General features: G+C 44.7%; 1 protein-coding gene across 2 annotated transcripts in view; it reads left to right on the top strand.

Moving 5' to 3' along the window:
* Positions 1-18,366: 18,366 nt before the first annotated feature.
* ARID1A (AT-rich interaction domain 1A) overlaps positions 18,367-25,179 on the top strand; it is an 88,762-nt gene continuing 81,949 nt past the window's right edge. The window contains exon 1 of one of the 2 annotated variants that reach the window (XM_051988099.1): positions 18,367-19,646. In XM_051988099.1, the coding sequence (XP_051844059.1) occupies positions 18,459-19,646 (1,188 nt within the window). In that variant the 5' untranslated portion in view covers positions 18,367-18,458. The remainder of the gene's footprint in view (positions 19,647-25,179) is intronic. The other variant, XM_051988100.1, reaches the window with a different exon arrangement.

Genomic DNA, 25,179 nt, shown 5'->3' with positions numbered 1-25,179 from the left:
GGTCTCTCCCAGGGAGAACTCAAGAGAAATAGTAGCTGACATTTATATAACACTTTTAAGTTTACAAACTAACTTCATTCATTCAATGAGAAATTATTTAGTGCTTACAATGAGCTAGATATGAGGATTGCAAAGATAAAAAAAAAACAATCATGTTATTTGAGATTTGGAAGGAACTTTAGTAGACATCATTTCTACTGCAAGGAATCCCCACTAGAACATTTCTCACAAGTTATAATCTAGCCTATGCTTGGGGACCTCCGAGGAGGGGAACTTCTCACCTCTTGAGGCTACCCATTCCACTTTGGGACAGCTCTCATTGTTAATAAGGTGTTTTTTTGTTGTGGTGGGTTTTTTGGTTTTGTTTTGTTTTGTGACATTAAGCCTATGTTTACCTCTTTCTCACTTCTACCAATTGTTCCGGATTCTATCCTCTGGGAGTAACCAAAACAAGCCTGATTACTTCTCCATGTGACAGTTCTTCAAGTACTTGAAATGCAGCTATCATGTCACCCCTGAGGCTCCTTTGGGCTAAACATGCCTAGTTCTTTCAATGAATTCTCATGTGGCATGGACTCAAGGCCCTTTATCATCCCAGTTCCTTCCTCTGGACACATTCCAGTTTATCAATAGCTTTAAGCAGTAGTTCCCCAAACTGATCCTATACCACAAGTGATGTCTGAAGAGGGCAATAAGTGGGAGGACTCTTACCTCCTTATTCCTAGAAGCTGTGACTTTTAATGCATTCCAAGATTGCATTGGTTTTTTGACTACTATATATCATACTGATGATTCATATTAATCTGGCAGTCCACTAAGACTTCCAGATTCCTTGAAGTAGACTTTTGTATCTAAATGTAAGACATTACATTCATCCATCCTGAATTTCATCTTCTTAGATTTAGCCATATGTTTAGCCTATTAAGATCTTTTGGGATCCTGACTGTATTGTATTGTCCAGTGTGTTATCTACTCTCCCTACTTCAAGGACCATATATTCTACAGGGGGAAACTTATACAAATAAGTCTCGACATAAATACATACACACACACATACATATGCAGGTGTACATAAATGCAAATTAATTGGGAAGACGGAGTGGCAAGAGCACTAAAAACTGAGGGCATCATATAGAAACTGGCACTTGTGCTGAACTTGGAAAGAAGTTGGGGATTCTAAAAGATAGTCAAGGAGGGAGATCCATTTGAGGCATGGAACAGCATGGGAGAAATAAGGATGGGAGATAGCCTGTATAAAGACACAAAAGCTGAGGGTAGAGTGATATGTATAAGGAGCCACAAACTGGCCTGTTTGGCTAGAACAGAGCTGTTCCTCACAACTATGCCACAAGTGTAGTCACTACTATTATTATCTCCCTTCTATAAAAGAGGAAACAGAAGCTTGCTCCAAGCCACATAGAACAAAACTGAAATCTATGTCTCCTGACTTCCTAATTCAGGGCTCTTTCCCCCTATATTACTGCTCTGGGAAGTGAGAACTCTCCTGTAGTACTCCCTATCATTGTGATGATAGGGGGATAACAAAGCTTGTACTTGGCCCCTTTACAGGGAGGAGTGCCTTCTGGAAATCTCATTTTCTTCCTGGCACACATGTACTCTATGAAAATTTTTCAAGTCATTTGTGTGAAAAGATTACAAAGTCTTCTTTTTTTTTAAGAGAGAAAAAAATTACATTTATTTTTCTCCTAGCTAGTGAGTTTTCACTATCAAATAACCAATGCTCTGAGTTGTGACTAGATTCATTGGGGAAGAGGGATAGACATAATTTGGAAATTGCAGATATCTAATCATGGAAGCAAAGGTCTGTAAGGGACCCAAAGTGCTCATTTAGTCTGTCTCCTTGTATTCACCCTTAATTGGATTGACATTATCCTAGCCCTTGTAATGAGGTTAAAAAATCTGCCAATTTAAAAACTTGCCTTGCCAGTTTGCAGAATCGTATAAGTCACAGAACGTTAGAGCTAGACAGGACTATGAAGTTGATCTGGTCAGCTACCATATTTTTAGCTCAGAAAACAGGCCAGAGAAAAGAGACTCTCCCAAAGTAACAGTAATTTAGTGGCAAATATAGGATTCATAGCCAGGTCTACTGATTTCAGAATCTGAGGTAGAAGGACTTCAAAAGACCACTTAGTCCACTTCGTATCCAACCCACAATCCTCTCTACACTTCTACCAAGTAGTCATCTATTTTGCCTTTGCTTAAAAATTTCAAGGGAGTGGGAGAGGGAGGAATCTTATCCTACTTTTGAGTAATTTATCTCTTAGAGAAAGTTTTTCTTTACATATTTTTTTACAAAATATTACAGATATTTTCTACAATAGCTATCCACTGTTTGTAGTTCTACCCATTAGGATCAAGCAGAATCAGCCCAGTCCTTCCAAATGACAACTCTTCAAATATTCAAAGGTAGCTCTCATGTTCTCTCTCCTATCCCACCCCTGAAGTCTATTCTTCTCCACGCAAACAGTTCCTGGATTATTCAGCTTTCCCATCAATGCCATACTTCTTTTTCATGTTTACTAGTGTCATGGCATGGTACTCAAGCCATGAAGCCTGGAGATTTATTTACAGACCTTTCAAGTCCCCATAGAACTATTCTTTAAGTCCAATTCTGAATCCATCTGATTTTACTTGCATCCTTCCCCATCTTTTCCTTAAGAATAACATAATATACTTGAACAAATGCTTGGCATGATTAAGTAGAAAATACTGACATCATTCCTTTGATCTTTGGATTTCCCCTTGCCTACCACAGTGCATTGCACATAATGCTTATTAAATAAATATCCATTGTTGGACTGGTCTCTATCTCTACAGGAGATACTTCTCTTAGATATTAACATATTGTATTAAGCATCTGAATCAGGCACTCAAAAATCAAAGGGGACTACATGACCGGATTTTTCTACCATTTTTGAAAGTTTTGATTTTGAATAGTCAACAAGAAAGGTAATCAAGGATCACAAACATTCTCTAATTTTTTTGGTGGCTTCCCTTTGGCCGTAGATTTAAAAAAGTAAGATTCTCAAGGCCATTCAAAGCTCTCTGCCATCTAATACCTACATATCTCTCCAGCCTATTTCATACTATTTTTTATTCACTCCAAATCCCAAACTAATTGAATTCTTCATACTCCTTGCTCTCACCTTCTATTCGTTCAGGTCTTTCCCTCAGCCTAGAATAGATTATCTCTTCATATAATTTTATTGAAATCTTTCTCATCCTTTGAGGGACCACCACTTCTTCCATGAAGTCTTCCTATTTCACCCAGATCACCACCTAGATCACCCAGATCACCACCTAGATCATCCAGATCACTACCTTGATCACTGGACTCCACCCGCTTCTGAAAGTAATCACCTTAAATTTTCTTAAAACATTTTGTCTTGATCTTTCTTTATTCATTTCATACTCTACTTTGTAGCCTTCTTGTGTACATATTGTATCTTCTCTCCCCACTTTTATTAACCTAGAAGCCTCTTGGGGAAAACAGACTGTTAAAGTAAATGAATGATTCATTCTCCCTAAATCTTAAATTAATGTAATTCAAAAAGACTCTCGGGTTGATATAGCCTTTCTAACTTAGCTATTTCTTGAATGTTAGAGGTCCTCCAATACTTTCTTTTTTCCTTCAGATACAGTGTTTGTGCTTGGTTGAAAGAGAAGCCAAATCTAGATTGGTAACTAGTAGAGTCCCTTCCTAAAACTGTGCAACTCTCAAGAGTTCCCTCACAAAAGAGGGATTCCTTGTACTGCTCCAAATGACATGATATTACTTGTGCTTAGGCTTGGCTGGAAAGTAAGGACTCCTCACATAAGGAATGCTCTGAGAATTCTTATGTTCCAGAATCAGGACAGCCTTGAAATGACTTGTAATAACCATTCCATTCTCTTTTTGTGTTTTATTTGACTTGAAATGAGCAGAGGGGAGAATCACTATCCACATTTCTTTTCTAATTCATTTGTGCTTTTGATCTTACTTATGTGTTGTTTTCCTTTTTTTATTAAAGTTTTTTATTTTCAAAATATATGCATGAATAATTTTTCAACATTGACCCTTGTAGAGCATTGTGTTCCAAATTTTCCCCTACTTCCCTTTCCCCCCTCCCCTAGATGCAAGTAATCCAATATGTGTTATAATGTTAAAATATATGTTAAATCCAATATATAAACATATTTGTACAATTATCTTGCTGCACAAGAAAAATCAAATCAAAAGGGGGAAAAATGAATAAGAAAACAAAATGCAAACAAACAATATATGTGTTTTCCTGATCAAAATTTTATATATGTAGAGATGGTAAATTCCAGTCATCATCTATATATTTGTTCTGTGTTTGTCCTTATTTTTCATTGTTTAGAAAGAAGAAAAGGCATTTCAGTATAGTGGGAAAAGCATTGTATTTGGTGCTAGGAGATCAGGATTTGCCTTTCAGTTCCATCATTGACTAACTGAGTACCTGTTAGTCTTTTAACTTTTTTGATCTTATTTCATTGTCTCTAAAATGGAGATAGTAATACTTATATCACCTACTTCACACATTTTTGTGAGGAAAATGTTTCACAGATTCTAAAATGCTATGGGAAAGTCAACTAATACTAATAATATTCTAGCAAAGCAGCTTACGTCAATTTCTGCAGTTTGAGATGAAGAGAGCAATGTTCTCCTAGAAAAATTGGCTTGGAGATTACAACTCTTTAGACCATTTTGATGAAAACATCTTTGCAAATTTGGAAGAGGAAAGAGGGAGATTGGGTTGTAAATGGTGCCATTCCACTCAGGATTTCCATCATCATCTGAGCCAGTTTATCTTCTGTGCTTTGTATAATGACTAGTTGTGAAGTGGGGAACATTAAGTCTAAAAATTTGGTCACCCAAACCAGGGAAGACCAGCAAAGAGACTTGGAGGCTTTAGGGGCACTGTTTCTGAAATGTCCCAACATGGGGAAATTCTAGTTGCTCATTAGAAAAGAAATCAAAAGTCTTAGTGTGTTCCATTTTCTGTCCTAGAATGGGGATCCTTTTTGGAGAATCATAATGAAATGAGCTCTAAATTGGGTCTGCTCTTTCCATTTTTATCTGCCTAATTAAGGAGATCCTTAGCTATTCATTTTAATGGAGCGTTGTTCCCCTTGTCACAGAGCCCAAAATGACTCAGATCCAGTTAGATACAACTGCCAGTGAGGTACAACTGCCACACCATTCAGCATTGCTGCTTTAGGATTCATTCCAATCACAATTACAAGAACTTTTAGCAAAATCATTTTTAATGTGTCAGAAGCTTGAGTGCTGAGAGTGTAAGGAAGTAGTATCAACACTTTGTCAATATCTATCTGCCACTGTATACTTGAGTAAAGAGTATCCACCATTGAATGTCCAATAAGTCGTATTGAGACATTAAATTAGGTAGTCTTAAGACATTAAAAAGGAAACTGGAAATTATTTCAAATTCCAAATAAACAATTACCTAATTGATTTGTTCCTCCTAATGACACAAATTGTATCTTTACTGCCTCCTGTTATTAAACAATAACCTTAAGGACAAGACCTGACCAAATCATTTTTGACTTTGTATGCCCAACAGCACAAGACCTGATAAATAAAATAACTGGTCCATAATTGTATGCTGAATTAAATTAATATAATTCAGAAAGACTAATTGTCTGGTTTGACTTGCTTTGTATTGGTTTAACTGGAATATTTTCTCTTTTCTTCAGGTACATAGGCAAATTTTAGTGCTTGACTCTAGACTTAACCATAGAAAATTTAAATTAAAATATGTAACATTTTAAAATTACCTTTGAGGATTTTACCAAAGCATTTCATCCATCATCTTATTTATAATTTTCAAACTAATCTGAGCCAAGAATATGAATCTGATTATAGGATTTTGAAGGTGGATGGCACACCTAATGGGTAAATGGTCTAATGGGAAGAGATCTGGGAATGGAACCTCAGCCTCCTGACTTCCCATCCTTTCTAACATAAGGAAAACTTCTAGGTCTCCTTGGCATACAATAGAAATTTCAGTTCAGTTTCTTTTTTTATGTACTATCAGTTTTCTGAGAAAATCAGGATTCTTGAACTTTCCTGTTAGAAATTCATGAAGAAGTTATGTATGAAAAGAGAGTTATTATTTCATTATGGAAGAATGTTCCCTTAGGTGATACTCAGTCAGGTTTAATATTAACTTTCTAAGGGTAATAATATGTATTTGTGTTTTTGATATTTTTGAAAGCTCCCAGGATGCCAATTGACAATAGACTATTTCACTTAGAGGTAACTTGTTGAGCATGGGCAGTATGGCCATGATAATTTAGAGTCCAAGGGCCTGGGTTGAAATTCTGATTCTGTTCCTACCTGTTTCATGATCCTTGATACTTAAGCATCTAATCCTCTGTGCATCTGTGAAATGGAGGAGTTGATACTGGCACTTGTGCTGAACTTGGAAAGAAGTTAGGGATTCTAAAAGATAGTCAAGGAGGAAGAGTCCATTTGAGACATGGAACAGCATAGGAGAAATAAGGATTAATAGAGTATAGTCCAATTACTATTTAGCCTCACGTGCTTGGGACCTCAGTGCATCAACTCAGCCCATTACATCTTCCACTTTCTTTTGTCCCTTCATTTTCTAAGTTTAATGATAATATGATCTTGGTAGAAAGAACGCTGGAAAATTGGGAGAAAGACTGAAAATAAGATATGGTTTCACCTTCTGATTTTGACAGTATGGAATACTAGGGAAGAAGGCAGCTAGGTGGTCTGGGAAGTCTAGAAAGTCAGCTAGGAGTCAGGAAAACGCATCTTCATGAGTTCAAATTTGGATTCAGATACTACCTGTGTGACCCTGGGCAAGTTACTTAGCCCTATTTGTTTCAGTTTTCTCATCTGGAAAATGAGTTGGAGAAGGAAATGGCAAACCACCCCAGTATCTTTGCCAATAAAACGCCAAATGGGGTGATAAAGAGTTGGACATGACTGAAATGATTGAACAAACAACATACTAGAAAGTGCTCAGGACTATAAGTTAATATATCAGGTTTGATAACCAGTTTTGCCCCTGATTGGTAGTGTCTTTGGTAAAGAGTTTTTGTTTGTTTATTCTTTTGTTTTTTTGCCATTTGGGGCCTGTTTCCTCATCTAGAATGAAGGGGAAAGGACTAGCTCACCTCTAAAATTTCTTTCATCTCTAAAATTCTATAGTTCTTGGAACATTCACAATCCAATAGTTGAGAACTTTCAGATTCCTCTCCTCCCTCATATCATAGAAAACAGGTCATAGTAGCTCGTGCAACAAGTGGAATTTGTACATATGTCCATAATGTTAATAGTTTATAAGTCTTATACCATTTTGAGGAAAGTTAATTAGTACAGTTGCATTAGACACCATTTGGAAAGTGTTTTGAAAATATGAATATATAATTCAAGTGATATGACTCTCACATTTTTGAACACTAAAAATTGGGGAGGTTCATCTTTTTGAGTTCTTGTCTCTCCCCTTCCTCCTTTGAGGAGGTGGGAGGAAGGGGGAAATAACCCTCCTAGACTTCTAGTTATCTTTAAAAAGCATGCTGTTCCCATATAGTCCCTTCCCTTGTTTTCTGTTTCATTCTGTTTAGAAAATGATACCTTAGAAACCGCAATCCTGACCAGTATCAACAAACAAAAATATATATATATCCTAGATAATGTATGTTTTTAGGTTAAAAGACCTTAATATTTAAAAAACTTAATTCCTTTAGTCTGTATCTGTAATTGGGTACATGTATGTTGTCCATGTTTCCAATTGTTTCAGAGATCTTTATTCTTTTTCTTGCTCTTCACATGTAGCATTTTAAAAACTTATGTGGCAGCCCTTTTTATAGTGGCTAGAAACTGGAAATTATGGTATGTGAATGTTATGGAATATTATTGTTCTGTAAGAAATGACCAGCAGGAGGATTTCAGAAAGGCCTGGAGAAACCATTCTGGAAAGCAATCTGGAATTATGCCCAAAAAATTATCAAACTGTGCATACCCTTTGATCCAGCAGTGCTACTACTAGGCTTATATCCCCAAAAAATACTAAAGAAGGGAAAGGGACCTATATGTGCCAAAATGTTTGTGGCAGCCCTGTTTGTAGTGGCTAGAAACTGGAAACTGAGTTTCCATCCGGCCCATCAGCCGGAGAATGGCTGAATAAATTGTGGTATATGAATGTTTTGGAATATTATTGTTCTGTAAGAAATGACCAGCAGGATGATTTCAGAAAGGCTGGATCAACTTACAGGAACTGATGCTGAGTGAAATGAGCAGAACCAGGAGATCATTATTATATACTTCAACAACGATACTATATGAGGATGTATTCTGATGGAAGATGATTTCTTCGACAAAGATTTAATTCAGTTCCAGTTGATCAATGATGGACAGAAACAGCTACACCCAAAGAAAGAACACTGGGAAATGAATGTAACCTGTTTCATTTTTATTTTTCTTCCTGGGTTATTTTTACTTTCTGAATCCAATTCTCCCTGTGCAACAAGAGAACTGTTTGGTTCTGCACACATATGTTGTATCTAGGATATACCATAACATATTTAACATGTATAAGACTGCTTGCCATCGAGGGGAGAGGATGGAGGGAGGGAAGGGAAAAGTCGGAACAGAAGTGAGTGCAAAGGACAATGTTGTAAAAAAAAAAAAAAAATTACCCAGGCATATGTTCTGTCAATAAAAAGTTACAATTTAAAAAAAAAAAAAAAAAGGCCTGGAGAGACTTACATGAACTGATGATGAGTGAAACGAGCAGGACCAAGAGATCATTATACACTTCAACAACAATACTATATGATGATCAATTCTGATGGACATGACTCTCTTCAACAATGAGATGAACCAAATCAGTTCCATTTGTTCAATAATGAAGAGAACCAGCTACATCTAGTGAAAGAACTCTGGAAAATGAGTGTGGACCATAGTATAGCATTTCCAATCCCTTTGTTTTTGTCCTATTGCATTTATTTCCTTCTCAGGGTATTTTTTACCTTATTTCTAAGTCCAATTTTTCTTCTGCAGCAAAAAAAAAAAACAAAAACAAAAAACAAAAAAACAAAAAAAACTATGGATATGTATACATATATTGTATTTAACATATACTTTAAGATATTTAACATGTATTGGTCTACCTGCCAGATGGGTGTGAAGGGAAGGAGAGGGAAAGTTGGAACAGAAGGTTTTGCAATTGTCAATGCTGAAAAATTACCCATGCATATATCTTGTAAATAAAAAGCTATAATAATTTTTTTTAAAGTTATGCTATCATACTGCAGAGTAGGGCTTTAAAAAAAAAAAAAACCCAATGATACTGTGTAGTGGTGGAGAATCATACTTACTGATTTAAGCTCCAATTACTGGAATTAGCCCTAGGTAGTCCAGAAGGGAAAGTAACACCAACCTATGGCTCAGCATGACTATTCCTAATTGCCTCCAATGAGGCCCTCCTACCAATTTTAGGGTCAAAGGATTTAGAGTTGAAAGGGACCTTTAGAAATCAGTTAATCTAGCTCTTACAATTTACAGATTAAGAAACTGAGGCCCAGAGAATTGAAATGACATTTCAAGTTCCACAGCTAGTAAGGAGCAGAGCTGGGACTGAAACTCAGGTTCTTTGACTCCAAAATCCAATTCTTTCTCCTCTGTATACAGAGGAGAAATACAAAATGCCAGATGCTATGAAGAAGATTAACAAAAATTCTAGAAAGTCAGAAAAAGTAAAAGCAATAAACGTCAGTGGAAAGAGCACTGGTTCAATTCCTGCCTCTGTCCTTTATTTTCTCTGGGATGTCGGACATCCCCACTCCCTATTTTTGGGCCTCACTTTCCCCCTCTGTAAAATTTGGGGATTAACTAGATGGTCTCCAGCTCTGAATCTACAATCTAAAAATATTTGATGACATTAATAATAATATCTGCAATAAATCTCACTTTAAAAAATAGCACTTCTGACAAGGTTTCTGATCATTAATAAGACTCCATATCCGAGTAGGCGGACGTGAAGATCAGTGTATATATAGTTCAAATGTTGTTGAATCATGAAGTGAAGGGTGATCGTCCTAACCGGTCAAATCTAACTTCGATGCAACAAGGATCAAGGATACCCTCAGCCCATGAGGTTTTGTTATACTTATAAAATGGCTACTATGTAACCTCTATAATGAATTACATATAATGTGAAAATGATGCACAGTAGCCTTGCTAAGATTTCTCAGCAGCCAATCAGGTTGGGGCCACCTCATTTTTTTCCCCCTCCCCTCCCCCTAGTTTTCCTCTGGAGGATTTCTCCTTTTCTAAGACCACGTGATTCCGCCACTCTCCAATCTTTCCAGCTGGGAAAGATTGGCCCATACTCCCTGAACAGCTAAGGGGAGTGGCTGCAGAGAGCTGAGAAACACCCCCTGCTTAAAATGCTCCCTCCCCTTTTTCCCCCTTCTAACTTCCAACCTTAACTGAACTAGGAAAGCCTGAGTGAGCCGGGAACTTCAGCTCTCATGTGGAAGTGTCACTTTAATACAATTGCATAGATCTCGACCTTAGCTTTAAAAAATGCCTTTTCCTCTGCTCTCGAATTGTACCCTGAGACCAGAAGGGCTATTTGAATTCCCTTTCGTCTTTAACCTGCTCTTGGTTTCTTGGGACTAAAAGGACACCTAAATGTTGCATGGTATCCTGTGCTTTTGTCGGAGGGTGTAGTTTGTGGAAGTGCTCTTTTAATAGAAATAGATTGCGGTAGAGAGACGCCTAGGTTAGAACAGCGACTGAACCAGCTTGCAGATAAGCATCACGGGTTTGGATTCGTTTTCCCTTCATTTCCAAGATTCTGTTCTTGCTTTTCATCTGTAAAACAGACAAGAGAGCAAAGACACCGCTCTTAGCCCTAGTTCCTCCAGCAGTTAATTTGGAGTGGGGGATGGGAGAGATAAGAAGCTACCTCCCCACCCTTACCCAAGTTTGGTTTCAATGTTTTAAAATTTCAGGGAAGAAATTTCTGTTTTGGAAAAGTGCCAATACTTGCTGTAATTTCCCACCACTATCCCCAAGCGCCATTCTCCTGTGCCACTCGTGAGGTCTACTATAGACAAGGCGCTGAACTGGGCACTGGGGCCCCAAAGACATCTTTGTCTTTGGGAAACTTGGGTTCTACTGGGTTCTGTCTACTTTGTCTTGTGTTGAAGAAAGCCATTCTCTCTAATGGGTCAAAACCCCATTAGACACAACCAGACGATTTGCCCTTCAGGGCATTCCATTTTCTAACTTGTCTAATGCTCTTTTTTAGATTTTTTAATTCACTTCCAGAAAAAAAAAATGTTTGCAATGGGCCCTTTGGGGGCTTCTCTGAAGAAGTCTGGGCTGACAAGACAAGACAGATTTGCTGGGTAGCCTCCCTCTTTGAAAAGTCTGCTTATTTTCTCTCCATTTTATTTGTGTTCACATACACACACGTCTCATTCCAATGCTCTCTTACTGAACTTGTGTTGGAGCAAAAAGAGTCCATTCCAGATCCATTCCGGGGTTGCTGTGAAAGACTTCCCAGCACTCAGCCTTGCTCCTTCCCTACCTCAGTAAAATGGCAGCTTGAGAGAACTGTGAATGCAAGGCTGAGGAAGAGCAACACCAAAAAACCTTCCATGTGGGTGCTGGAGCGCCTATTGCAAAAACCCGACTTTCTCCACTATTCCTGACCTTTAAAAAACTTATCCTTAAGTTCATTTTGAGGATAGAAATTTCCCCAGAATAGTCACTGAAACACAATACACCAATAGCTCTCCTCAGTTCAGTGTGAGAGATCAGAGCTGAAGATATTACAGCTTCTGGGCATTAGCCTTCACAGTGAAGGCTGAGGGATTTGGGACTTCATCCTTACTTGGTAATCTATTTGGTATTGAGGATGTCACATCCTAAAACAACCTGGCATTAAGAAAAACAAAGCAAAAAAACACCCAGGGCACAAAGTTGTTTGCTTTCCTCTCTGGTAGGGGAAAAGAGTGGATTTGATTCCATAACCTTCCACTTTGGTTTCTAGTGGACCATTTGGAGATCAGTTAGATATAAATAGATCTCCAGTGGAACTTAGCAGAAATAAGAAATTAGGGTTCCTGATCCAGTGCAGTAGTTTCATAAAACTCCAGTCCATGTTTTTTTTTATTAATGGGTTTACTCTGCCTTTTCTAAAAGAATAGTCAGAAAGCTACCAGTGAGACTGTCTGGGGACCCCATATGTGGCTGTATAGTATATGTATGTTTAGAAAATAGATGAATATCTTTATGAGAACATTTCCCCCATTAGCAGCTCTGAATGCCAAGTTGTTTTCAAGGGTTCAGCTTTGTTATCGGCCGGCCGATATTAGACCAAAATGCCTTTTAGGGGGTCATTTCAGGGAAACCTTGTCAATTTCTTTTAGCATCCGATACCAAAGAAGCAGTCCTTCCTTTTGTAAAATGTGGCCTTTTAAAATTCAAAATTCGTTAGCGTGTTTCCTGACTTTGCTCCCAGATGTTACTTCTCTGGGTCTCGGGGCATAAATCAGTGAGATGGTAGTGGCCCGGGTTTGCTTTAAAGCTCCCGTCCTGCTCCTTTGGGATTTCTGGCCTTCTCAAATACATGCTAAAAAAGATGTGTGGAGTACAATTCAGGCTCCATTCCACTTTCCCCTCTTCTAGTCCAGGTCGCATTTTGCCACTCCCACTTAGAAGCTGGTAACATAATGAATTGCCTTGACTCTCACTTCAATCCACTTTCCTCTCTTAATATGCAGCCCAAAGTTTTCCAGTTCTCTGTCAGATGGTAGTGCCAGACTTTCACATTGATCCTGAAGCCTCCACTGGGGCAGCTTCTTTGCACCGAGTTGCAAACTTTTAAGGAACAGACCACTCCAGATGGAAATCCAGGCCAGGCTTTGAACTTTGCTTCTGGCTTCCGTCAACTGACAGAGTTGCCCTTTTGCTTAAACTCCTAGCTCCGGGTCTCACTCCAGAGAGCCCTGCTGGATATCTGCTGTTTTGCCATTGTGGGAAACGTGTGCAAGGGGATAACTCAGTGTTTGGGTCATTCCCCTCTATTGCTAGAACCGAATCTGACAAAAGCCCTTCTTGAGATCCCTTGGGCCTGAAAGACGTGATCTGGCTCTTGGTGGGGGGAGGAGGGAAGGAGGAAGGAGCAAACCCAGGAAATTATCTTGAATTGTTTGTTCAAACATTCAAAGGAGACTGGAAAATGCATCTGCCGAAGGGTTTGAGATTTCCCTGCAGGCGCTTCCCTCTTCTCCAGCTACCCCTCCATATCCCTGTGCCACATTTTGCAGCTAACACTCTGGATTATAATAGGTTGCTCTCTTGTTCTTGGGTCTCGTCCATATATCCCAACACACTATGCGTCTTAGTAAAAGGAGAGAACATTCTCCCCGGTCTCCAATCTGTGTGTCCTTGTTCAATCTTTTTCCCCGGGACTGTGAAAGTACAGCAGTTACCAGTTACCCTCTCTCCACCATCACCCCCCCCCCCCCCCCCACACACACACCCCTCCAACTGTGCCTGATCCTCTAGGCCCCTAATCCAGTCCACGTTTGCCGGGTGCTGTGTGGTTGGGGATAATGATAAGAACTCTCTTGTGAGAGAAGAGAGGGAGAGGGAGAGGGAGAAGGAGAGGGAGAGGGAGAGGGAGAGGGAGAGAGAGGGAAAGGGAGAGGGGAGAGGGGGAAAAGAGAGGGAGAGAGGGGGAAAAGAGTGGGGAGTCACACAGAGAACGAGGAGCGTCAGATACATAGAGACAGAAGGAGGCGGGAGGAAGAGAGAGGAAGCGAGAGAGGAGTTACACACACAAAACGAGGAGTGTCAGAGGGACTGAGACTGAGGAGAAGGAGGAGAGAGGAGGATGGGAAGAGAGGGGGAGGGGAGAGAGAAGGAAAGAGGAGGGAGGGAGGGAGAGAGAGAGAGAGAGAGAGAGAGAGAGAGAGAGAGAGAGAGAGAGAGAGAGAGAGAGAGAAAGAGAGAGAGACAGAGAGAGAGAGAGACAGAGAGAAGAGAGACAGAGAGAGAGAGCGACAGAGAGACAGAGAGAGGAGACTTTAGTCCGGTTTCCATGTCAACGATTCAGTCCATATTTGCCATCAGGCTGCTGCTGCTGCTGGCAGAAGCACTTTTCATGAGGGAGCCTCTGTGTCCTGGTCCAAGCCCTCTAATCTACACCGGGTTTCCTGAGCTGCCAGGTTGCCGGGTTAAATGGCAAGGGCCCTGGAGGAAAGAGACTCCACCAGGGGGAGGACCTATAGTCCCCACCCAAGGATCTTCACAACCTGGGCCAGCTAGGGGACTGGGATCCCTGGGCCAGCCACGTGCCCAGCTAGCCTCCCCCCATTTCCCAGCTGCCATTGCCCCTAGTGAGGGCGGCTGGACCAGTTACAAAGAAAGTTGCCTCCAGTCTCTGGCATGCCTCTTTAGGTTGGTGGGTGCAGGGCTGAGGGGGGATGGGGGAAGGCAGTTTAAGGGGGAACTCTCCCATCCCTCATCCCCTTTGGGATGAGATATGGGAAGGGAAAAAAAAACTTGATTTGTCATCTTTCAACCCAACTGAATGGACTTTTGGCTGCCTGTCTCCTCACTGAGTAAAATGGTGGTTGTTTTTAATGCAGAGCACCCACACGTGCAGCCTCTGCTTGGAATGAGGGATGTTGGAGCTGGTTCTGTGTTTCACAGCCACTGGGCAAATGAAGAGGGCCTAATTTGAAAGGAAATCTTTTTTGGGTTCCAGATTCTCATTCAGCTCCAGATTTCTACTTACACCACAGCTCTCTGTAAAGAAAACAGCAGGGTAATTGCATGTAAAAATTCCTCATTTGTGTGCAGGACTCTGGACTGTTTGCCAGCTTAGAGGCACTTGATTAAATAGCCAAGCTCCCTTTATGAGGCAGCCTGTAATTTGGTTTCTAGGACCTCTTGTATCCAGAGAATTGTAGTCCCTGAGGACTCTGAGTGAAATGAGGGCACTGGCCCACTCTAGTCAGTTTTCCAAATCTACTTTGGAGGCTATTTGGTAATTTAGATTTCTTAAAAAGTAAAAATATTAATGAATGCCAGAGGTTTCTCTGAGCCAGGGTCTGGGTCTCATTTGTCACCCTCAGATTCTTTGGAAAGTGTTTGAAGTCTTCTGATCTCTTTTGTGAAAGATAGTCTAGACTACTTTGACTTTTGTAATTCACTGTGGTCACTAGTGAATTAATTGGCCAAGATCCCTGGGGCCAGCAGAAGATGGTAAAGTTCTCCAACCATGATAAATAAGAGTGAAGTAATGAATATTTTCCCCCTCCAGAGTGATCACTGCAGTGTCAAGAGATTGCTATACTAGATGCTGGTGTGACCTAGGGACTTCAAATTTGTCATAATGTATTTGGAGGGTTGATGGCAAAGAGAGGGGGTGGGAATGGGAAAGAAGCCTTTGGGAGCTTTTTTTTTTTTTTTTTTTTCTATCACAGAACAGCAAGGCCTCCATTATTTAAAAAATGCCAAGTAAGTTGGCTTGTATGTCCAAACATGGCTCTTGGTGGTTTTTTTTTTTTTTTTTTTTGCTGTAAAGTATAAATATGGGACTTGGAGATCTCCCACCTTCTTTCCCTTTCACAAAGATGCAATCAATATCTACTAATGTATACATCTATCTTGTGTCAGAATAGGGGAATACTAGACGTTGGCAGGTAAATTCAGTGGAGGGAGGATCATGGGACCAGAGCTGAGAGGAATCTCAGAGGTCTCGAGACCAATCCCCTTGTCTTACAGACCAGCAAGCCAAAACGACACCTAGGGAGGTTATGATGTTCCAAAGGTCACAAGGCAGTAAGTGGTCAGAGACTAGATTTAAAGCCCCGCTCCAGTAAACCCAGTGTCAGTGTTTTTCCAGTATTGAGGGCTGCCTCCCTGAGATAAGATATATGTCCTGACCTCAGGAAGCATACAATTTAACAAGTCTAATTTCTAAATTGTAGTCACTTTTTGTTCCCTAAAGTCAACCTGATAAAGATGTCATTTTCAGAGTAACAGTGTTTATATCAGAAAGAGCAGAAATTCTAACAAAGAATCTTTGAAAATGAGCTCTGCTCACGAATTCTTCTAGGGGCCCACAAAGCTCTGTAGCCTACTCTGTAGCCCTCCACTCAGACAAAACCTGCTTATGGAAGAGGGGCCTAGGGTGTCTGGTGACACTGGAAGAGGCCTCTCCAAAGGCAGATTCCAGTGCTGTTGGTGTGCTGGAATTCTCTCTGGTTTTCATAGCCTGTCATGACAGAGCAAAACAATGAGGCCTCCTTCAAAGAATATTCCAAGTCAGTTGGAGGACGAAGTTACTGTGATGAGACCGGGCAAGTGCATGCCATAGCCTGCCAGGTAGAACAGCAGAACTGAAGTGCAATTCTCCGTGGTTTATTCACTCGAGATCTGTGGGGCCAGAGAATGCCACATTTTGGGCTCTCATTTCTTACCCTAGTGCAATTGAAAGTTTTTGCAATTCTTTGCAGTGTGGAATTGGAGATTCAAATTCAGTAGCACTGATTGTCTTTGTAGGCAGAAATACAGATTCCATGTGACTGGGGGGGGGGGGGGGGAGGAGGGGGAAAGGGGGAAAGGCGCGGAGTTCTAGGTCAGCCGGTCCAAATTCTCTCATACTTGAAGAAAAAACTGGTTCCAGTCTCTTTTTTTAAAACAAGTTCACAACTTTGGGGTCCTTTGGAGTTTAGAAATTGCCGGCTCAATGTTTTTAGTCTTAATTTTTGCCTTACTGGAAAGGGGAATGGGGACACAATTGTCCAGGGAGATTGCCGGGTCTCCTCACCACCAGAGTGCCGAGCGCCCACCGAAGCTGCCCGGGTGCTAACCATTTTAGATCAGTCGGGAACCTTCCGCTTTGATCCCAAACTCATTTTGATCCTATTGTTCTGGAACTTTTTTTTAAGAGGCTAAGCCGGCCTGGCCAGAGAGTGGGAGCCCCAGAGCCCCAGACTTGGGGCCCGGTTAATTTTTATTAAAGCGGTCCTCTCCGCCCCCGACTTTGAGTGACCTGGGGCAGGATCCCTGCCCCTCCGTCTTTCAATTCAGTAAAATGGGGATAATCCGCCCCCATGGCCCCCGGGCCTTGTCAGAAGGGCTAATGCAGGCAGGGAAGTGAGAAAATAGAAAGTGTCTGCAAAGCTGAACAATGATCTCTCTCCGGGCTGGTAAGGGGGAAGCGCGGGGCCGCGCTCGTCCACCCAGGGCTTTCCTTGGGGTTTGTCAAGGGTTTGTTAGAAGAAAAGTGTTCCGGAGGAACCAGAAGGCGGCGCGGAGCCGGCCCCGGCAGCTCGGGGGCCGCGGGCGGACCGCAGCCGGACGGCCGCGGGCCCGGGCCAGTTTGGCCTCGGCGGGTAAAGTTCACGCCGCCTGCTCCCCTTGGTGCGGCCAGGGAGGGGAGGGGAAGAAGAGAGAAGAGGGAGGCGGGGCGGGCTCCGGAGGAGAACAGCTCCGTTCCGGGTTTTCCCCAGCGCCGTCGGTGGCGGCGCTGCTGAGTGCGGGGAAGGGGCCCGGGGCCTGGAGCCGCCGCTGCTGTTGCTGCCGCCTCTCGCCTCCCTCCTCCTCCTTTGTGAGGGGCCCGGAGGAGAGTCCGTTCCAAGGCCTGCACTCCACTCCGAGTTTGCCAGGCGGCCGCGGCGGCGCTGGGTAAAATGGCAGTGCTGAGCCTCGTGTCGGAGTGAGGGGGACTCGGAGGAGAGTGGGGGAGCTCCAGCCGCTCAGTCCGGCCGTCCGCCCGCCCCACAACAGCCCCAGCCTCGAGCAGCCGTCCCGGAGGCAGGGGCAGCGGCCCGGCCCGCCCCTCCCTAGTCCGCTGGCCGCACGGCGCCCCGGCCGCCGCCGCCGCTGCTGCCGCCTCCCGCCTGTCCCGGGTCCCCCTCCCCCCCTGCTCCCTCCCTCCCTCCCTCCCCCCTCCCCGATCCCCCTCCCCCCTCCCTCCTCCTTTCTCCGGCAGCAGAAAGCGGAGAGTCACAGCGGGGCCAGGCCCTGGGGAGCGGAGCCTCCACCGCCCCCCTCATTCCCAGGCCAGGGCTTGGGGGAATGAGCCGGGGGACCCGGGCACCGAGCCCCCAGAGCCAGGAGCAGCTGAGCCGCCGGCGCCCCCTCGGCCGCCGCCGCCTCCTCCTCCTCCTCCTCCGCCGCCGCCGCCGCCGCCAGCCCGGAGCCTGAGCCGGCGGGGCGGGGGGGAGAGAGAGGAGCTGAGCGAGCGAGAGCCCGAGCGAGAGCCCGAGCCGCGCCAGCAGCCGAGGCCCGCCCGGCGGGTGGGGAGGGGAGCCCGGGGGACTCGGCCCCGGGGTGGGGGGGAGCAGGAGGAGAAGACAGGCCCGGGTCGGGGCGCTCGGCGGCGGAGGAGACAGCGGGGATCATGGCCGCGCAGGTCGCCCCCGCCACCGCCAGCAGCCTGGGCAACCCGCCGCCGCCGCCGCCGCCCTCGGAGCTGAAGAAAGCGGAGCAGCAGCAGCAGCAGCAGCAGCGAGAGGAGGCGGGGGGCGAGGCGGCGGCGGCGGAGCAGCAGCGCGGGGAGATGAAGGCAGCGGCCGGCGGCCCGGAAAGCGAGGGCCCCGCCGGGGGGCCGCCGCCGCCGCTCGGCAAGGAGCTCCAGGACGGGGCCGAGAGCAACGGGGGTGGCGGTGGCGGGGCCGGCGCGGAGCCGGACCTCAAGAACTCCAACGGGAACGCGGGGCCCAGGCCCGCCCTGAACAATAACCTCCCGGAGCCGCCCGGCGGCGGTGGCGGCGGCGGCGGCAGCGGCAGCGGCAGCAGCGACGGGGTGGGGGCGCCGCCGCCGCCGCCTCCTCACTCGGCCGCCGCGGCGGCCGCCCTGCCGCCCCCCGCCTACGGCTTCGGGCAGGCGTACGGCCGGAGCCCGTCGGCCGTGGCCGCCGCCGCCGCCGTGGCCGCCGCTGTCTTCCACCAACATGGCGGACAACAAAGCCCTGGCCTGGCAGCGCTGCAGAGCGGCGGCGGAGGCGGCGGTGGCGGCCTGGAGCCCTACGCTGGGCCCCCGCAGAACTCGCACGGCGACCACGGCTTCCCCAACCACCAGTACAACTCCTACTACCCCAACCGCAGCGCCTACCCGCCGCCCCCCCAGGCCTACGCGCTGGGCTCCCCGAGAGGCGGCGCCCCGGGCCCGGCCTCGGCCGCCGCCGGCTCCAAGCCACCCCCCGCGTCCAGCGCCTCGGCCTCGGTAGCAGCAGCAGCCGCGTCCTTTCCTCCGCAGCGCTTTGGGGCCATGGGTGGAGGAGGCCCCGCGGCGGCCGGCGGGGGCACCCCGCAGCCCACGGCCACCCCCACCCTCAACCAGCTGCTCACGTCTCCCAGCTCGGCCCGGGGCTACCCGGGCTACCCCGGCAGCGACTACGGCGGGGGCGGGCCCCAGGACGGGGGCACCGCCAAGGGCCCCGCGGACTTGGCCTCGCAATACGCGGGCAGCGGTCAGGCCTGGGGGTCGGCCGCCTCGGGAGCCGGCCAACAAAGGAGCCACCACGCGCCTATGAGCCCCGGGAGCAGCAGCGGCGGCGCCGGGCAGCCGCTCACCCGGACCCCGCAGGTAAAGGGAGCGCTCCGAGGGGGAGACGTCCGGGGAGGGGGGCCGAACGAGCGGCTGGCCGGGGCGAGGAGGGGGGCGCCGGGGCCCCTGGCCCGCCCGGGCCCACCCGGCTGGGGAGCTGCCATTGTCTCACTCTTCTCTCCTCCTAAAATGGCTGCCTTGCTGCCTTCCTCGCCTGGGCTTCCCAGCCTTTGTGTGGGGCTTCGTAGAGAGCCGCGTCTGGGGCTTTCGCCCACCCTTGGCCGCCCCTGCCTTTGGGGCTGGGGGTGCACGCTGTGGGGAGGGCTTAGGGAGGAGGGGAGGGCGCGGGCCTGGCCCGGGGTCAGGGGGGGCGTCGCGTGCTTCTCACGGGCTTTGGGGTGTAGCCCCTGGCAGCGTGTGCCGAGGCTCCAGGGGAGCTCTCCCGCTCCCCACTCCCCCGCGCCTGGTCCCTCTCCGGGCCGCCCCTTCGCTCCCTGCGGTCGGGCCCAGGGGGGCCCCTCGGCCCCCAAGGCCCTTAGAGGGAGGGAAAGGGCCTCGTTTGGCCGGCTAGAGCTAGGCTGCGGCGTGTCCAGGTCGGCCCCGGCCATCTCCTTTCTTGGTCTCTGCTGGCCCAGTGGCCTGGGCTTCTCCCTGGAAGCGCTGGTAAACAGCTGAGTGATTGGAGTAGTGAGTGCAGATTGCTTTGGTTTGGGATTTGAATTATGGAGGTAAAATCCTTCTGTCAAAGCCAGGAGACAGTTGGTCTTAGGTTGACATCCTATCTGTGATCTGATTGGCTCCCCATCTCCTGCTCTTGGCCATTTATAATTGCCTCTGATGTAATGGTACAACAATCCTGATGAGCTCATAAACTTTTACACTCTGCTTTTCTGCCAGTGATAACCCAAACCATCACTGCCACTATCTGCCTTTTATTCCAGAACTGAAATTGGCTGTGACCTTGAGGAGGTTCAGCAGCAAATCGTGTATCAGCAGGAGCAGAGTCCCAGACAGGCTGCCCTTGTTGCATTGTGCCCGAAACAAAAGAGCAGGCAGCAGCATTTTACTCCTACCTTGGATTTATTTTGCTAGTTATGTTTTATGCAGCCTGAAATAGATTCTGTGTTGTCAGAACAGGAGCTGGGTTTTTCTCTACAATGGGGTTGCTGTTTGTTTGGGGTATGTGACTTTCCCATTGGTATAAATGATTTCTTTGATGGGTCCTGAAGATGCATTTGTCTCTGGTAATTTTGACCCCATGAGTTTTGCAGAATTGAAGTTACTTTAGATGGACCTTTTATATTAGTTTTTGAATATTGGTTTTTCCTGGGGGGAGGGGGATGACCACAGGGATATGAGGAGGGGGTAATGGACTTGAAAAGGAACTTGTGGGAGCTTTTAACCCTGGGTAATCCTGAATTAGTTTCTAATGAGTCCTCTTTTAAGGAAACCAGGCCTTATTCTTTACATATTGAAGCTTCTTAACACTTTCTTTTGTTTGAAGTTCAAGAGACCGATTTAAAAGAGTATTAGTGGCAGACTTGACCTCCTTGAAGGAGGGAGTCTCTCCCTATAATATAGTTAGGGCACAGTTAATATCCATTTTGTGGGCAGAAAAAAGACTGATCTTGCCTCTTCAAGCTCCAATTCAAACAGCACTAGTTTCTTGATGGAGCCTTTCCCTATTTCTCTCTTTTTTCCATCCTCCTGAACTCCCTGAACTGATCTTTGAGTTTAGCTTTTCTTCTCCTTGAAGCCTTAATGCCTTGATGTACTTATTCCCTTTATATTCTATTTTGCCCATTATTTACAAACTAGTGTTCCTGATAAACAATAAGTAAGGGGGAGGGGGAGGCCATGTGCTGGGGAGAAAAGAGACTGGGCCTTATTTAATCCATCTTGCTGCTCCAGGCAAAAAACTTCACATCTTAAAGCATTTCTAGGATTGGTTGTTGAATCTGACTTGAGTCAAAATTCAGATCACCCAATAAGCAATTTAAGATAGAGCTCAAGAGAAAACCAAAACACATGTTTCTGTGTTTATGTTATAGCAGAATCTCTCTCTCCTCCTCCCCCTTCCCCCCCATCTCCAAAGCAAAAAACACAAAACAAGCGTGAGCCTTTCTGATATTCTCAGTGATTTGCTTCAAACGCACATTTTTTAAGGAATTCATTTCTGTGTTCCATTGTTTTTCACCATTGGTATCTTTTCACCTTTTTTCTGACACCAGGGTTTGGGTTGAAGACTTTGGATCTATGTAGCTAAGATAAAGAGAAGATAATTTTCTAGTACATGTGATTTTTTTTTTCTTATAAGAATGGAGATTTTAATTAGTGTATCTCGAATCTTAACTCCTGCTGCTCCACAGAACTTAAACTAATTCTTTTGTACTAGAAATGATTCCACTCCTGTCTCTACAGTAGACAAGAAAGTAGGGAAATCTAAAGACCTGCCAACTCTTGGCATTTTGGAGGAAAATTGGGTTTGGGCTTCATCTTGGGTCTTCTCTGTCTTCTCCTTCCCCATCTCCACATGTAACTCCTTGAAATGGATAAGGACAGGGGCAGACCGAATGCTTTGGATGGCCTGATAATGTAGCTCGTGGTTGGGGCACCTACAGCTGGGGTTTTCATTTTTGAGTCCTTGGGAGTTTGGATGCATGCTGTCTCTGCCGCCTCTTTTTTGAGTGCAAACGCCCATTTATAAAAGTTCCACCTTTCCCGTCATCGGTAATTGTGCTAGGCACGTGTACCACCTCTTCTCAGTCCCTCTACAGTGCAGTCTCCGATAGGGAAAAGATGAAATTAGAGTTGTGGAAGAAAACCCAGCTTTGGCGCTCCTGGGCTCTGTGTGGGCTCCCTGTAAATGCTGTGTAAGAATAAACAGGGAAAGACAGGTAGCTTATTTTTTTCTTTTTGGTAAAGAAAAAAATGTTTAACTTTGGGAAACTATCCCAGGAAATCATGTTACAGAACGAACATTCCTAAAACATTCGACTCTTACTGCCTTGTTTTTCTGAAACAATTCTTGATTTCTGTTTTCTATTAAAATGAGAGAAGGGTTTTAAGGAAATTAGGGGGTGGGATGACCAATAATCTCCTAGATGAAGGAATTGCTTCTACCAATGAAGGAAGGCAGACCTACACCATTTCTGCAAATGACAAATTCAGACTTGTGGGACTCTGAGAAGTTCAGTGACTTGCCTGGGATATCACACAGCTAGTGTCAGACTTGAGTCTGGCCCTCTAAGGAAATAAAGGATATATAAATGCCAGAGTTCCGAATCTTTTTCATGGGGGTGGGGAAGTTTTGATCTACAGCAGACAATTAAAACTTTTTATCTGTTCTTTTTTTCTCGTGGTTGTGTTTCTTGTATTAGGTTCTGCCATTGAGGAAAAGCTTAGTATAGGATGAGTAATTCAAAGGCGCTTGAATATTGGTGAAACCCATTCATTCCGCAGTTCTTATTAAGTGCCTACTTCGGGGCCAGTCACTGTGCTTCTGTGTTGGGAATACAAAGACCAAAAAAAAAAAATTTTTTTTTCAAGAAAAGAAAAAGAAATTGTCTGGCCTCAAAGAGCTTACATTCCATTGGGGAGAAACAGTATGTTTGTGGAAGATCTGATTTAAAATATGTTTGAAGTAATTGGATTTTTTTGAATACATATAGTATAGTCCCAAGATAATAAACTTTATAGCCAAAGTGAAAATCAAGTCTATTAAAAGATTGGGAAGTGGCTGTTAAAAATGTGTTTTGTTTAGATTGTTATAGAAAGGAGAAAATACTTTTGGCATCAAAATACTTTCATGGGGTCTGCCATTCATATAGCAGAGAACACCAGTAAGGTTCTTTGGAATGAAGCTTGGGAAATGTGGAACTAGACCCTGGTATAAAGCTTTTGTTTCACGCCCTTTAAAAGATACATCTGGGGGATCCAGCAAACTTATCAAATTCACAGGTACTATTGGGGGTCCTGGAGGACCACAATGGATTTGATTATAGGAACTTTGCTGTGTTCCTATTTGCTATGGAATTATTGAACAGAGTATCTGACTCCTGGGAAACCGATCCAGGATTCCTGTCTTTATCATGGGAATGCCTACTGGCAGGCAATCTGGGCTGGCTGAAATACAGGACTCTTGGAGCTCTCTCAGAAGTAGGAGGGACTAGGAAAACCACCTCCAGATGAACGCCCACTATTCCAGTTCTATTTTTTTCCAGACCTTTTCTTTTAGAAGTGGGGGGGTGGGGGTGGGCGGGAGTGGGGGGAGAAAGGGATCAAAATAAACATCCAGTGAATTTAAGCCCTTAAGTGCATTTTGGTATGAATAATATAAGTAATTTTTCACTGAGGTCCTCTTCTGATTCTTCTTTTATTATATCTAGGTAACCTCAAGTAATCAGAGGATATATCATTGGAGACCAAACCCTGACCTTCCCAACATAGAAAATCTTGCTGGGACTGTCATGAAGACCAATGTCGATTATTGCAGAGGCAGTTAGTGACACCAGAGCATTAGTGACCAGAGGATTTTAAATTTTTTGCTTAAAATTTTTTTTTGCCATCACAACTCATAAAGCTGTCTTTAATGGTGGAAAGAGGTCAGAATTTACATCTGTAGAGAGAATGCTTGCAAAAATGTAATCAATGATTCATGCATTGTTATTATTGTGGCTGTTGATAAAATCCTTAAATTTATATGGTGCTTGTATTTTGCCACATCTTTCTCATTTGAGTTGTAGCAACCTTCTTAGGGATAGCACGCTTCATGGGAACTCATTTTACAGATAAGGACATTGAATCCCCTCCATGTTGAGGGATGGCCCTGAAGCTCTACACATAGCTGGTAGCCAACCAGGGCTCTAGTGCTGTGACTCCAGTAGGGCTAGGGAGGTTTCATCTGGACCTCTTTTTGCTTTTGTGTGAGGCAAACCCTAGTCACAAGTAGAAAGATCTCTTTCTGTAACAGAAGATCTCTTGGAGCATATTAAACATTCATTTGTTGGCTTGCCTCCTTTCTGAGGGTATGCTTTTTACACCAGAGGCATTCTAGAGCTCCAGAGGTTCTGTGAATGACATTTTAAACAACTGAGCTTGCCTATCAAAGGACCCTTTTTCTGGTCCCTATCCCACTTCTCTTCCTACCCCCCTCACCTCCCCATTGTTGTGTTTGACTTCAGTTCTTTTAACCCAAAAGCAAGCAATGCCTCTGAGATGATTTCCCAACTAAGTCAGCACCAGAGTATTCTTTCTTGCTCATCAGTCTTGGTCTCTTAAGATCTGAAGCAGGGTGTTGGTGTGCCATAGTTTTTGTCGCTGGATTTTTTCCTCTTTTGCTCAAAGCAGGTAATATAAGTAGGTCTTGCCCTCTATTTGATCAATAATCTGGATATTTTCTGAAATGAGTTGTGGGTGTAACCTGGTAGGAATTTTGCATCTAGTATTAGTGCTTAGCCCCTGGCCCATTGGGTATGACCTTGGATAATTGTTCCTGGATCTTCATTTGGTCATCTGCAGAGTGAAAGAGTTGAGTTCCTCAGTGATCTCCAAAATTCTCCAATTAGAACGT

This window comes from Antechinus flavipes, chromosome 3 (assembly GCF_016432865.1).
Source record: "Antechinus flavipes isolate AdamAnt ecotype Samford, QLD, Australia chromosome 3, AdamAnt_v2, whole genome shotgun sequence".
Lineage (NCBI taxonomy): Eukaryota > Metazoa > Chordata > Mammalia > Dasyuromorphia > Dasyuridae > Antechinus > Antechinus flavipes.
The sequence above is the reverse complement of the archived record's forward strand: the minus strand, read 5'-3'. Positions and strand labels throughout refer to the sequence as shown.